At 39.0% G+C, this 13,988-nt stretch overlaps 1 protein-coding gene across 1 annotated transcript; it reads right to left on the reverse strand.

The window, feature by feature from the left end:
- RPP40 (ribonuclease P/MRP subunit p40) lies at window positions 1-13,988 on the reverse strand. Its single transcript, XM_076330479.1, has 8 exons — window positions 13,824-13,988; window positions 11,897-12,041; window positions 10,578-10,646; window positions 9,049-9,144; window positions 7,752-7,877; window positions 3,389-3,587; window positions 2,310-2,444; window positions 1-1,037 (listed from the first exon to the last, which is right to left on the reverse strand). The coding sequence occupies exons 1-8, from the start codon at window positions 13,950-13,952 to the stop codon at window positions 839-841; spliced, it is 1,098 nt and encodes a 365-aa protein (XP_076186594.1). The 5' UTR covers window positions 13,953-13,988; the 3' UTR covers window positions 1-838.

The following is a 13,988-nucleotide window of genomic DNA, read 5'->3' on the forward strand; positions in this document are numbered from 1 at the left end:
TTCAACTGCATTGTTTGAGGGTATGTCCATAGCATTCTTCCCAGAAACATATCTGCAATAACGTGACATTGAAGTCCTAGCTCCATGAGTTGTCCTGTAAGCAAGAACCACAAGCTACTTTTAAAAGTAGATATTTGGTGGGTGTGGGTGTGTGGAGGTCAATTAAGAAAGCAAGCAACAGCCTTTTGCATCACTATTAAAAATCAGCTTCTTTCTAATAACCAACTGTGATCTGCAAAATCCAAAAAAGCAGGTCAGTAAGCCTTTACTTTTTCCATGTTCAATGGGTGGTCCTTCCACTGTAACGTACCTCCTTCTCCTCACCTTTTTTCTCCTCCCCCCTACCAAATTATGGAGAACACATCTCCCTTTTTTCTTTTTTTTTATTTGCCAGCATGTCAGCTGAAATGTCTTAAACATGAATTTGAAGGTTTTACAGATCTTTAATGTAAAGAAAGAAAACACTAAATCCCCAAATGAGCTTTCCTCTCAAATATTTTTGCTAGCAATCTGTAAAACTAACTCTCAAATTCCAAAATTACTTCTGGATAAAAGGAAACCACCTACAGTCAATTCCTGAGAACTTAAACTCTCAAAAACATATCTTTTTCTTAAAGCTAGAATTGTGACGTCTTTCAGAAGGCACTGTATGACAGTGAAGAAGCAAAAATCCATTCCTTCCATTGCAGGTCATCCTTTAAGGGCTATAAATAATGGAAAAACATATACAGCCTCTTAGTACTTAACTTGTTACCTAATTACTTTTATAAAAACTATCTTATTAGGTTTCTATCCAGTAATGTGGGATTATTAGAAAACTTCTTCTGTAGACGTAGCTTTATGGAGGACAATCATCATTGGTTCCTACAGCCATGTGAAGCCAGTAGTCCAGATTTCTAAAAATTACAAAGTTGTACAAGTTCTCTCCTCCTTTGTGGAAACCATGTTCACTTTCTCTCCAGGAAACAGGGCTGTCTGCAAAGCCATGCACAGTTAAGGTCAGCCAATATGCTAGTTTTGGTTCACCAAAATAGCAACTGCAAGGAAGAAGACAAGGTAATCAATAATTATAATGGAATAAGACCGCATGTTCAAGTATACAATATAAAGTAAAAAAAAAAAAAAAAAAAAAAGAGACACAGGCACTTTAGTGAAAATTTGTAATTAACAGTTAAAACTGCTTTAGTACATAATACATAAATTAAAATAAAAATTTTTCTTCAGAAGACATTAGGAAATTAAAGAAGGTGGACTCTTGATTATTCCCACCATACTTTTAGCCATGGCAAACCTGCAAGTTATAGCAATTAGAAAAAGTTCTAAGTTGTAAAGTAGCTGTTCTGAATTTCCTATAGCAGGTATTGTCTTTCAGAAAATGGAACATTTACTGAGAACAGTTGCTATCAGGGAAAAAAAGACATAGGAGGAAGAAACATAGCCAGGCTGTGCTTGACACAAATACTTTTACCACCAGAAAGGAAATGGATTACAAATAATCAAAGCCAGACATTATCCGCTGCTCTTAAATAGAGAATAAAAGCCAAGGAAATTTCTGTTCCAACCCTAGCCTAGGAAGGCTTTCTGCATGAGATTTGAAAATGGCTCAAAGAGTAATGATCATATTCCAGATAAAGCAATGGCAATATTGTCATGAGTCAGTCCTACAATCATTAGCCAGCAGGCACTTCAAGAATTGTCTCACACATGGGGCAAGGAGCTTCCAGAATTTGCTATCAGTAGCACTAATATATAATACAGGCAGATACCACACCGATCCATGATACACTAGTCGAACTAGAACTACAGATACCCCGTTCATGTCACAACACTTGATTCAAAAAACTCACTATAACTTCATTTATTGTAATGCTGTAATAACCTTGAAGTACCTTGTGATACTCTTTTTTGGTATCATAAAGGGATTTCAATCATATTTTCCATCAGTAGTTAAAAAACCCTAAATTAGACATATTTGAGGGCATCTGATTTTCATAGGCAGGGGGAATTTGAAAAATGTAGAAGCTCAGTAGAGCCACTGTTTCTTAGAAATTAAGATAAAAAGCAAAGTCATCACTAGAATACAGGGCAGGCATTTTCAAATTTGAAGTATCCAAAATTGTTTATTGCTTTTTTTATACTCATGTTAAGCTTTCAGCTCATTTCCTAATTAAAAAAAAAGTCTTCTTTTTGTATATTTTGCTATTTACCTCCAACGGCACTACTGAAAAGAAGTATTTAAAAGTGATTTTGAAAATTAAAAAGTGTTAGAGTACAAGTATTTCAGTAATGTAACTCCTGTCAGCCCTTACCACAGCTGCTCCAATAACTGAATTATCTTCTCAGGAATTATAAAGCCTGTGATTGTGCACAAAAAAGCTTTTTCCACCATTATGTTGGGCTGAGGACAGCAATAGGTTGATAAGAAGCTAGACGATTTGTTGTCTCTGGAAAAAAAAACCACAACAACAAAAAACCAACTAAAATAACTATACTTCAAATCGTCAACATGAAGTCTTGGAATCAAAACTTGTACCAAACAAGTAGTATCTATGTATATCATCTAAATTAATACCAAAGCAACTAACGGCCAAGCAATTAATACACAAGATGTCATGGTGCTGTGGGTTAACCCTGGTAAACACCTAAACACCACACAACCGCTCGCTCACTCGCTCCTCCCTAGTGGGATGGAGGAGAGAATCGGAAGGGTAAAAGTGAGAAAACTCGTGGGTTGAGATAAAGACAGTTTAATAGGTAAAGCAAAACGTTGCGTGTGAAAGCAAAGCAAACTAAGGAATTCATTTACTGCTCCCCATCGGCAGGCAGATGTTTAGCCATCTCCAGGAAAGCAGGGCTCCATCATGTGTAACTGTGACTTGGGAAGACAAACGCTGAATGCTTCCCGCCCTTCTTTCCCCCAGCTTTTATTGCTGAGCACGCCACCACATGGTGTGGGATATCCTTCTGGTCAGTTGGGGTGTGCTGTTCTGGCTGCGTTCCCTCCCAGCCTCTTGCCCATCCCCAGCCTACTTGCTGGCAGGGCAGTGTGAGAAACAGAAAAGGCCTTGACACTGTGTAAGCACTGCTCCGCAATAGACAAAGCATCCCTGTGTTATCAATGCTGTTTTGGTCACAAATCCAAAACACAGCACCACACCAGCTACTACAGAGAAAATTAACTCTATCCCAGCCAAAACCAGTACACATGGGTACCCCTAAAAACACAGATAAGTTATTCAAGACTTACAACAAACACTTGTGTGCATAACAGACTCCCCACTTACACAAATGTGTCTTTCTTAATTTTTATTTAACTCTTCCTTAAAATAAATTGTGGCCTTCCTTACTTAAAATGTATTTAAGAGATCAAACAAATTCAAATACTTACAAGCTAACTTGACTCAAGACAGCACCTAGCCATTCAAACAGTTCCTCTGTACTGCAGGACTCATCCGGCTTTCCTTGTAGTTCATTACTTTGTAACACTGGACACTGCAAGTCTCTCAATGTGCTGAATGTTATTTTTGGCTTCAGGGCCTGTATTTGGTTTTTTGAAAAGTATGACATCAGTGTTGATCCCTCTGCACCTTAACAACAGAACACCACAAAGAGCTGTTATGAAACTACTAAACAAAAGGACCACTGAATACATGAAACCTTTGTACATGTATACAAGAAAACGCAGTGTGTAAAACTGCTTACATGCTGTTATCTTTGGCAAAAGCCATAGAATCTTCAGGTTCCTTATCTTCTTGGAAATAAAAATTAGTGCAAGATCCAACAACTCAGTATAGCTCAGTAAATTTACTATTTAACTAACAAGTATAGATCTGTCAATAGAAAATTCAAGAATTAACTGGGCAAACAATACAATGAACTCATTAGAAAGAGGAATTCAGAGTGTTCCTGAAAAAGAACACACGAAAGGGAGCAGGAACACGTTAACTGCTCCCCAAGACAAAGTGGTCTGCAAATGCACTCGCACTGTAAGTATACCCATGCCTATAAACACGAGGCCAGAGAACATTTTGCCTTACTAGTGCCCATATGTACATTCCCTTTGTGCTCATGCACAGGTACTCGCTGCTGTAGAAGGGCAATGCATGCCTTATACGATTAGGTCGTCTCTAGGCTCAGCATCTCTAGAAATTCCTCAGGCATTGCAATTTGAGAAGGAGAATACATGTGGTAGATGTACACAAAGATCAGGTAAAGGGAACTAAGCTCAAATGAATTGAGGCAGTAGTCCCTCCAAAACCACTGAGTGTCCAGAGGGATCCCAGCATCACTAGTTCGCTAAGAACTGCCTCCTAGAGACAGTATGGCTTCTAGAATCATGAACAACTCCAATGGCATAAATTCCTGCAAATCTCAGGAATACTTTGTAAAAAGCTATAGCGTCATTTAAATTCTCCTGGAACACGCCTTCACAACTGCAGAAAGTTTCCCTTTTCATTGTCCTTAAAAGGCACCCAGTCTTCTATCCAGCATATCAGGTTAGTGGATCTCTTAGTTCTCTCAGCTGAGGACAAGAACGTGTAAGAATCCTTCTGAGAGGTCTTATCCCATCACTAAAGACCACATATTTGATTTCCTAGGTGTGATGGCAAACTTAATTTAGGAGCCATAAGGTTTTTGAGAAAAATTCTTGATTTACAGTAAATTGAGAAATCATCTTCAGAGAAGGTGTATTTGGAAGGTGATATTATCCGAGAAAAATACCACGATCAGTCATCAAGACTAGAGACCCTCCTACCCACCTGGCTAAGGTGTCTGCCATCCCAGAACACCATTTTCCCTGCATAGTGGAAAAGTGAGCAGGTGACTACAGGTTTGAGAACACATTTATCAGTTATGTCAAGAGGAATTCTTGGGGGGATAATAATTGAAGAGAGAAGGAAGGGGGGAGTGTAGAGAAATCAAACCGTATCACAAATCTCACTTTATTAGGATCAGAGAAGGAAAAAAACAGTGATAAGTCTTCAAATGCAGTACGGCTGTAACAGTTAGATGTACCTTGATGGACCTGTGGGAAAGGCCATGTTTCTTCAACTCTAGTAAGTGATCCAAAACAACAGGTAAAATTCTAAAAACCTAACCTAGACTAAAAACCTAGCCTAAGAAAGCATATTGCAAATTAAGATATATTAACCAACTTCCTTTTTGAAGCAGTAAGATAATTGACGTGGAATCAATCCTCCTAAATTTGAAATCCCAGATAACGTATTCTAGTTTCATAAAGTAACAATGGGTCTCTAGGCGACCAAGAAATAATACCTTATCCATGAGAAGTCCAGAATAGCATTTACATACTGCAGGAAAGGCATGTATGAACAGAAGAAATTCAAGAACAGGATAGAGTTCACTGCGGAATACAATATCCAAGACCTGCTATCAAAAATTATGGACTGCCTAAACTCCATCAGCCGTTATTTATCTCATCAAGGACAATCACATGGGGAAGTATAAAAAGGAGGGCTAACCTGATCCTTTTTAGTCATCCTTCAAAAAAAGCTGTCCAAATACCAAAGGGCACAGTGACAAAGACAGGCAGCCACTGAATTCTTGTTAATTTAGTATTTTTATATAGATATTTAAGTCTGAAGTGTGCTAGAACAGATGATCTTCCTTCAGTCTGTACTTCCTATTGGCATTTGTTAGACTAACAGGTTCAAAGAATGTATAATACTGCCCTAGAATTCTTAGTCAAATATAAAAAATTACACATTTTAAATGTCTACTCCATATGGGAGCCTCAGCTATAGTCCTAAATTCAAGAAGTCTCAAAGACTACAATCAAGACTCCAGCAGAACAATTCCTCTAGCTACAGCATAGCTTTCCATGTCACATTGTCCAAGTTTTTTGGAGGCAAGTGAATTTCAGCCAATAAACGTTTAAAATTGTCATAGAAATTACAGCAATAGAGAAGAAAAGGTTGTTTTGCCTCTATCATTAAAGACATGAGTCACTCCATATTCCCTTTTTCTGTTCCTCTTGGTGCCAGAACCACTAAGTGGGAAAAACGGGTACGAAAAAAAATCCTGCTTTTGGAAAGTGACATGAATGTTTACAGGTTTGCAGCAGTGCTGGCCATAGCAAGAAACACCAGTTATCAGCAGGAAGGCTGAAAGCAGAATGTTCACGGAGGACATAGATTCTCTCAACAAAATACATCTCTCTTTTCCCCTTCCAGCAGAATCTACACAATGCCTCATGCCTATTAATAAAAATCTCTAAAAGTTTTATTTTTGTCAGTACTAAGACTAGAAGTCTTTCATGTGTTATGAGCACAGGATTCTTGCACAGAAAGGTATTCAGATTTAACTCCATATTCAGAAAGTGATTGACCTGACCCAGGTTTTGGATGTAAGAAAGTGAGGAAAAGGAATGCTATTCTTCCTGAATGCTGCTACACTGGCAGCAACAAACGTAAGAAACATACCGGCCCTAGAGGCATTTTGCTCTCTGCGATAAATCCAAGCAGGCTGAGCCTGAAGATCCGCCACCTTAGTTGGATTTATGTCACCATTTATGGTAGCAACAGTCTTCACTGCGACTCTTTCCCAAAGACTACAAGGACAGGAACTGCAAGCCTTTAAACAATATCTGTATGACAAACAAGGAAGGATCCTTGTCATATGATTAGCACTTAAGAAGGGGGAGGGGAAACATGAAGGACTAAAGTGTAACATGGGACACTGCTAAAGGAGCTTATAAGCAGATTTAATTTCTCAGGTCAGTAACTCCCTCTCAGACGTGGTCTTGAAGAGCCAGGCAAGAGTAACAGTGTAAAGATCAGACAGGAAAGCATTCTCAGGGACCTCTCCAACATCCCTTCTCACTAGTGTAGAGACTTCTTCGTGACTCAAAGCAGAACCACACTAAAAGCTACACAGCTATGATGAACAAAAACATTTTTTTGCAGTACAGACTCCTGCAGCTTTTGTCAATTCTATGCAAATGCTACATATCCCTAGATACAGCCTGTTCTGAGCTAATACAAGCAACTGAAGACTTTGGAAAACGGGGAAAAGGTTCTTTCCTCAGGGAAAGAACAATACTTAAATCCCAGAAGAAAAATTAATGTAATCAGAAAACGATTCTAGATTTGTTAGTAATGTAATGTAATCAGTAAACAAATTCTAGAAAAAAGGTGATCTGAGACAATACAATTTCTTGTAACAACAACCTCTCACTCTGCTCCAATCTCAAACAAGTGCTTGAGAATAAAATGATAAAATAGCAGACTGCGTGTGTATCAGTGTACACAGCACATGACAAAAATAGGGACTCCGTACATTGCCTGTAACTACTGATGAAACAAAAAAGTTCCCTATCTCAAGACCTACGCCAAATATGTAACTTATGTGTATTAATAAAAGAACTAAAAAAAGTGTATTAGTAACAGCTATGTATGTCTCAGATTTATAAAGAAGAGGCAGCGCTATGAAATAGGCAAAGTTACACCAGAAAGCCTGGGCAACCTAGAGACAAGGAAATGAAGCAACTAATGTATCTCCTATGAATCACCGTTGTGTTCCTGAACTGGAATGTTCTGCTGTGTAGGAAGTAACACCACCACCACCCCAAACAAATAAACAAAACAAACAAAAAATGCCACCCAAACACATTTTAATCTAACTTTTCCCTCCACTAAAAATGCATTTGGACAATCAGTAGAAAAGAACAGTAAACTAAAAATATTTGGACTTCATGTCAGTTACATTTTAGTTTTACATTTAGTTATTACCTGTATTATACCAAGCCATTAGGAAGTCAAATTCTAAAGGTTTCTTTTCTTTCAAGGCCCAAAGCACTCTGTTATGTTTCTTGCTATCAGGGTGAAAGCCGGAATCAGTCAAGTCAATAGTTATAACTGCAAAAATGTACAAAAGCAATAGTTACTCAATTGAAATAAATTTTAATATAAAATGCATTAAGAACTAAAAGAACACAAAGAAACCAAAGAACATTAAACTTCCTTTTCACATATACAGCATCTTTATAAAGTATTTGATTATGCAAATATGACTCTCCATTATGTAAATAAATATTCACCTCCTGCTGTCCTTATTTTGATATAATCTGGAACTGCCTTCTAGTGACTGGAGGGACAGATTCCTTTTGTAATGGCAGTGACAGAAATCCCAAAACAGCATCTTAAAAATATCTTGGTAATTAGGCAAGCCATTAGCACTAAAAAAGCTAGAGTTTCTAACATCAAAGGCCACAGATATGGCAATGACTCTTTTGCAACTGTTTTTTTCTAGATGAATTGGTCCCAGGCTAAAAGTTACATTTATTTTTCAGACGGAAATTTCATCATACATGTTACTTGACAAACTGAATAGTAAAATGATGTCCTGTTTTGCCAAAATTCTTATTATAGATAACAAGTTTTCCCTTCTAAAGTTTTTATGTAACTACCTATCAACTACTGCAGGTTCAAATACACTTGAGATGGCATAGTGTTCATGTTTTTTTTTAATTATTTACCAGAAAAAAAGTTAACAAAAATCACACTCAGTATGTCTTCTCTGCAGCTGTTAAAAATTACAACATTTTCCAAGTACTTGGTATATGGAGACTACCATTTTAAATGTGTCAAACGTAATACGACTCTCCCTTTCAAGCAAGCAGTCTTGGGTGAGGCTCTTCACTGATTTTTTTGTATAGTATGCGAATTTTAAGCTCTACCTTAATAAGTTTAGTATTTTCCAATTTAAATCGGAAGGCACAGATACTATGCACAGTATACAAAAATTCTTGAGTCCTACATCACTCCAGTATAAACAACACAATAAAAACCCCAGAAATTAAAAATTTTATAGAATACTCAAAAGATCACACATTTGTTTCTGCTTTATTATTTGAAAAAAAGTATTTTTTCTCTTCATGCAGTCCTTGTATCTGCATCTGGAAAAATACAACCTAGACAATAACCAATTTTAAGGAAAGGGAAGTTTCAGCATTGCTGGTTTAACATCCTAACAAGGCGCTTCACAGACAGATCTGAAATCAGCACTGTTAATATAAATAATACTTACTATATCTCATTACTTTTTTGCCAGAATACTGAGAAGGGTGACCTTGCAGTCCAAGTTCCTCATAAGTATCCTTATCCACTGATAGAATTAATTTTCCTATAAACAAAACAAACTTTAATACAAATAATCTTCTACTTAGTTCCCTTTGAAGTCTTCCGAGAACCGTGTACCTGATACAACGTTAGCTTTGGATCAATGGTATTACTAATGTAATCCAGACTCCTTAGTTCCAGTTGAATAGATTACCAGATTAACCCTTAAAAAAAGTGTTATAACTCAATTACTCATTTTTATCAAAGAGGTCTTACGAACTAGAATGAGAAATGTGTAATATTATTCCTGAGATAGTCATAGCTTTTTTACTGTACTACCTCACTTCATTGCCTCAGTTTTTCCTCCGCTTGTCCCCTAGCACTTGCTGTGTCATTGGTTGAATACTACATTACACTAGGGCCTGACTTAGTGAACAGTCATGCATGCACTGCTCAACTAAACATACAAAAGCAGTTCCTCCAACTCCAGCGGGACTACTCACATTGAGTAAACTATGCTTATTAGCGATGAGCAGATATGCGCTGGAACAACTCCACTTCCATGTTCATAAACCAAATCTGGCAGCTGCCACTTGGTACAGAATTTCACACAACAGATCTCTACTACAGTCTCTTGATTCTACTGTTCAACAATGTAATATAGAATACAAACAAATAAGCTGCTCCTGAAGATTTCAGACAGCGACATCAACAGGAACTGCAATGCTGTCTCTGCATTAATTGTGCATAGCTTGTAATAACTGTATCGTACAAACTCAATCACTATCAAGTACCCATTTTGCTAGGACTGTACTAACAGAGCACATAAAAGAATTCCTCCTCTGAAGAATCTGAAGTTACTTATGCCCTGATGGGCACCTGTCATATTACAGCATCTTAGGCTAGAGGGCTGATAGACCAATTTGTGTTTCTATTATATCTGATACATTGTTAAACGGAAATAAGACGACATGTTTGAAGCCCAAAACAGCTTCATTATTTTCTCTGCATGTAAAAACCCACCTGAGATGGAACATTTTGTCATAAAATTGTGATGGAACTGCAAGAGAGTCACATAATTCTCAAAGAATAAACACTGAATATTTAAAAAGCGTTCCTAAGCAGTGCTGATAATTTTCTTTTTTGGTACAAATTCTGTCCTTAAGACCAGTAGGAAGCAAGAAGTTGGAATGCAATCTTTTCACAAAAATAATCCTCTGTAGCAATTGCAGTTACGGTGGAAGCATTGACAATCTGATACTATATATAAGTGAAGCTGATTTTTTTTTTTAATTTCCTTTAGATTAAATAAATAGTTTAACAGCACGAATGAAAAAAAAGTTAAAATATTTTTATGATTCAAACATATATCTAATAAAGTTGGCAAGTACAGTAAGCATTAAATTTTCCAGTTTACATCATTCCAAATAAAAAAAAAAACACAAACCAAGACCACAATCAATATCTATGTATTACTAAAAACAAAACAAACCATACCATTTGGTAGCAGAGCTGCAGTATTATCTTGATCGATTTTTGTGTTATAGGTAAGTGCGTAGCATGAACCTTTAATAGTAAAGCAGAAAACCGTGAGATTACACAGTCTCTAAAGACAGACACGACAATATGAAAGATTCACCTCAAGATACTGAAACATGCCAAATACCACTTGAATCATTCTAAACCCTTGTGTTTTCATCAACCAACTTTCTTCCACCTTGTCAAGCAAAATAGCATTTTGTTATTATTTTTACAAACCTTGGACTGGCACTATTTTAAAGGACCTGTAATATAGGTAATGTTAACAATATGCCCCAATATGAAAACACTTTCTTTCCACCTGTGACCTTCCCCACTCAGCAAATGGAAAACCCCATTTTTTTCCAGACACATTTCTATTATTAGTTCACATGAAGACAAGGTGGAAGATGCTCACATTACTAAATATGTTTTTTGTAGCATTAGCTGCCACAACCAATTTTATTCTTAAAAATACAAAAGTCAGATCCTGTAAACTTGGTGTACAAACATCATACTGCTTCCATAAAACAACTGGCATAAAAGCCATTAATGAGACTAAAGGAAATACGAAAAAGAGTCCCGCAGTTAGAAAGTAATGGATCTCATGCTCCCGTTTCACCCACATGTTCTTTTCGTCTCTCTTTTCCCTTTAAAGCTTTTTTTCTCCCTGACAATCATCTGAAGGGTACAACATTTAGCATGAGCCAAACAAGCAGGGCCTGCTCGATGAAAACAGCGTGCTGAGTATGCAATAGCAAGTTGGCTGGGCGGAGGCTGCATCTTTCTTCACATCCTCTTTGCTCTTACTGTGTAAGGACGAGCCGCTGCAGCTCTATTAGCAAAAAAACCCACCCCCCCAAAAAAGCATATTTTTTCTTCTTTTTCTCTTGCCTGCTGCAGAACACAGCTAACAGCTCTGTGCTGAAATATGAAGGAATCAGAAAGGGAGAAGGGAGGGGATTTCTGCAGGAATCTGCATAAAGATGAGATGTAGAAGACAAACAGGTGTGAGGATACATGGAAGCCCTCTTGACAGCTGGCTTGCAGAATTAAGATGGAATAGGGAGAAATGAAAAGGGAACAGTCACACAAACTTCTAAGTTTTGGACCCATTGGGTGTAAACAAACATTGACACACCACAAAGCAGAAAAAAAGCAGATAAAGAAATTAATGCAGAATTTTCTATTTTTTTCCCTTCCTTTAAAATACTTTTCAGAATAAATAAGTGGATTTTACTGTGTTATGAAAAATATATACTATTACTGCATCTGTCATGTTCTGATTACCTCCTTACCTTTCTTCACAAAAGCATCAATGAATTCGTGAGCGACCAATTCATGAACCGATAAATTCCTCACCAGGTAGTACTCTCCAACATCTGCAACAGTACTTTTCAGCACTTCAGGTAGTATGCCACATTCAGGGATCAAAAAAGACACCTATTAGGAAAATATTTGTAATGTAAATCATATCCTAAAATCTGTTCTGGAAGAAAAAAAAAAAAGAAAAATTCTTCTTTTCAAAGAAATCAGTATGTTACACCAAAATGAGATGAAGAAAAAAAAATTTCAAGCTATTGTCTTCAAAATGTATCAATTTGCAAAAAGTCTCCAAGTACAGCACAAATGTTATTTGGTTTTTGCATTTTACATGCTATTCAATAGCATTTGAAGTGTTACATAAAGGCATGGTTTTACACCGCATGACTTAACTAACGATCTTGTTTCACGTCATTATCAATTTAGCTTGAAGTCGCACTGGAACATTTCCTTCAGCCCTTGCTGCAGGAAGCAGTTATAACTAAAAGTGTAGGCTAAGCATTTATGTAATCTCAGTGGAAATGCGAAGACCAAAGTAGAATTTAAACTAGTTTTTGAATCAATGCATTCTCCTCTGTAGAATATTTTGGAGCTCAGGAGAGCGAACAGACCATCAGAACAAAACCTGAAGATGGGCTTATGATTTTCAAGAAAGTCATAAGGCGTATGTTAAGGCTACAACTTCTCTAGCAGGTTTCTCATTTAAGGTAGAAAACCGATTTTCAAAGTGGATGAGCACCTAGCTTTTCTTACTAAACTCAGCATTCAGTCTTTTGGTCCAGTTGCCTACCTTTAATTTCCCTTTTGTTTAAAAGCTTTCCTGTGCGTGTTTCATAGATCAAGAGAACTCTTAAGTCCGGGAGACCAGGGCAAACAGAGGTTATTACATGGGCCAGTACCAAGCTTCCCAATAACCATGCACAAGCAGCATAAAGGTTCATCCCCTCGTTCCTTCCCACTCCACCCTCAAAAAAAACCCAAACAACTTTTTTCTGAAACAAAGGAGCTTACAGAGAACAGGTACATATCTCCCTTTGCACACGTACACAAGACAAGTAACAACTGACAGATGGGCTGCCTGCCACACAAGTAGAAAGCCTTCTAGTTAGCTGCTAAAAAAGTTACTAAGGAAATAGCAAGAGGGTCTGACTGATGCTTGCAAAGGCAAAGAAAGGAGGGCGAGCTGGCAAAAACTGGCCTTCGCCACATTAAGTTGTCCGAAACAATGAAGCAGTTGTTGATGACGGCACGACATGACACTTTGGCAGAAGGAGGGACAACATGAAAAAGAGGACTTCCAGGGTATACCTGCAGCCAGGCTTCAGCTGAAACCTCCTTCACTGCTGAGGGACTCCCTCAGTCCCTCACTGCTTGGACTAGCAACTTGCGGGTGCCGCTCCCTGCGTTACTTGCCAGGTAGCACTGACAAAACATTGTCACCTCTTCCACCGGGTCACCCCTCTTCTCTTCTAGTTCGTGTCCGCACGGCCTTTCACTCTTTGAGATTCTGCATGCTGCGCAAGACCACCAAGCCAACGGGGGCTAATTTTTCTTCTCCCCCTCCACCCCCTCCCCAAGAGGCGTGCAGGCCACCTTTGACAAGGATGGCGGAACCTTCCAGAAAACAGCCTGGCGCCAGGTGGAGCACCAGCAAAGCGCTCCTTTAACGGCCAGCAGGCAGAGCCACCGGGACCCTTCCGCCCGCGGTGAGGGGATGCTTCGGCCCCACCGGGGAGGCGCAGAAACCTCTGGCAGCTCTGCGCCGCAGCTCCGCGCCCCGCTGAGCCCCCGGCCAGTGACCGCCTCCACAGGGGCCCCCTCCTCGCGCCCACCAACGGCAACGTCCGTTAACACAACCCCCCGCCCCCGGCTCGCGCCCGCGCCAGCGGCGGGCGCACTCACGCGGCAGTTGTAGGCGTGGTCCCGCACGTGCGCCGCGTGCCGCGAGCGCTCGTGCCGCGCGTGGCCCTTCTCGCAGACCAGCAGGTGCCGCGGCGCCTGGCGGAGCCGCCGCAGCGGCGGCACCGACATCCTCCGCCGGCTCCGCGCGCCGCGGGGAGCGCCGCC

The sequence above is a fragment of the Aptenodytes patagonicus genome, chromosome 2 (genome assembly GCF_965638725.1).
Source record: "Aptenodytes patagonicus chromosome 2, bAptPat1.pri.cur, whole genome shotgun sequence".
Taxonomy (NCBI): domain Eukaryota; kingdom Metazoa; phylum Chordata; class Aves; order Sphenisciformes; family Spheniscidae; genus Aptenodytes; species Aptenodytes patagonicus.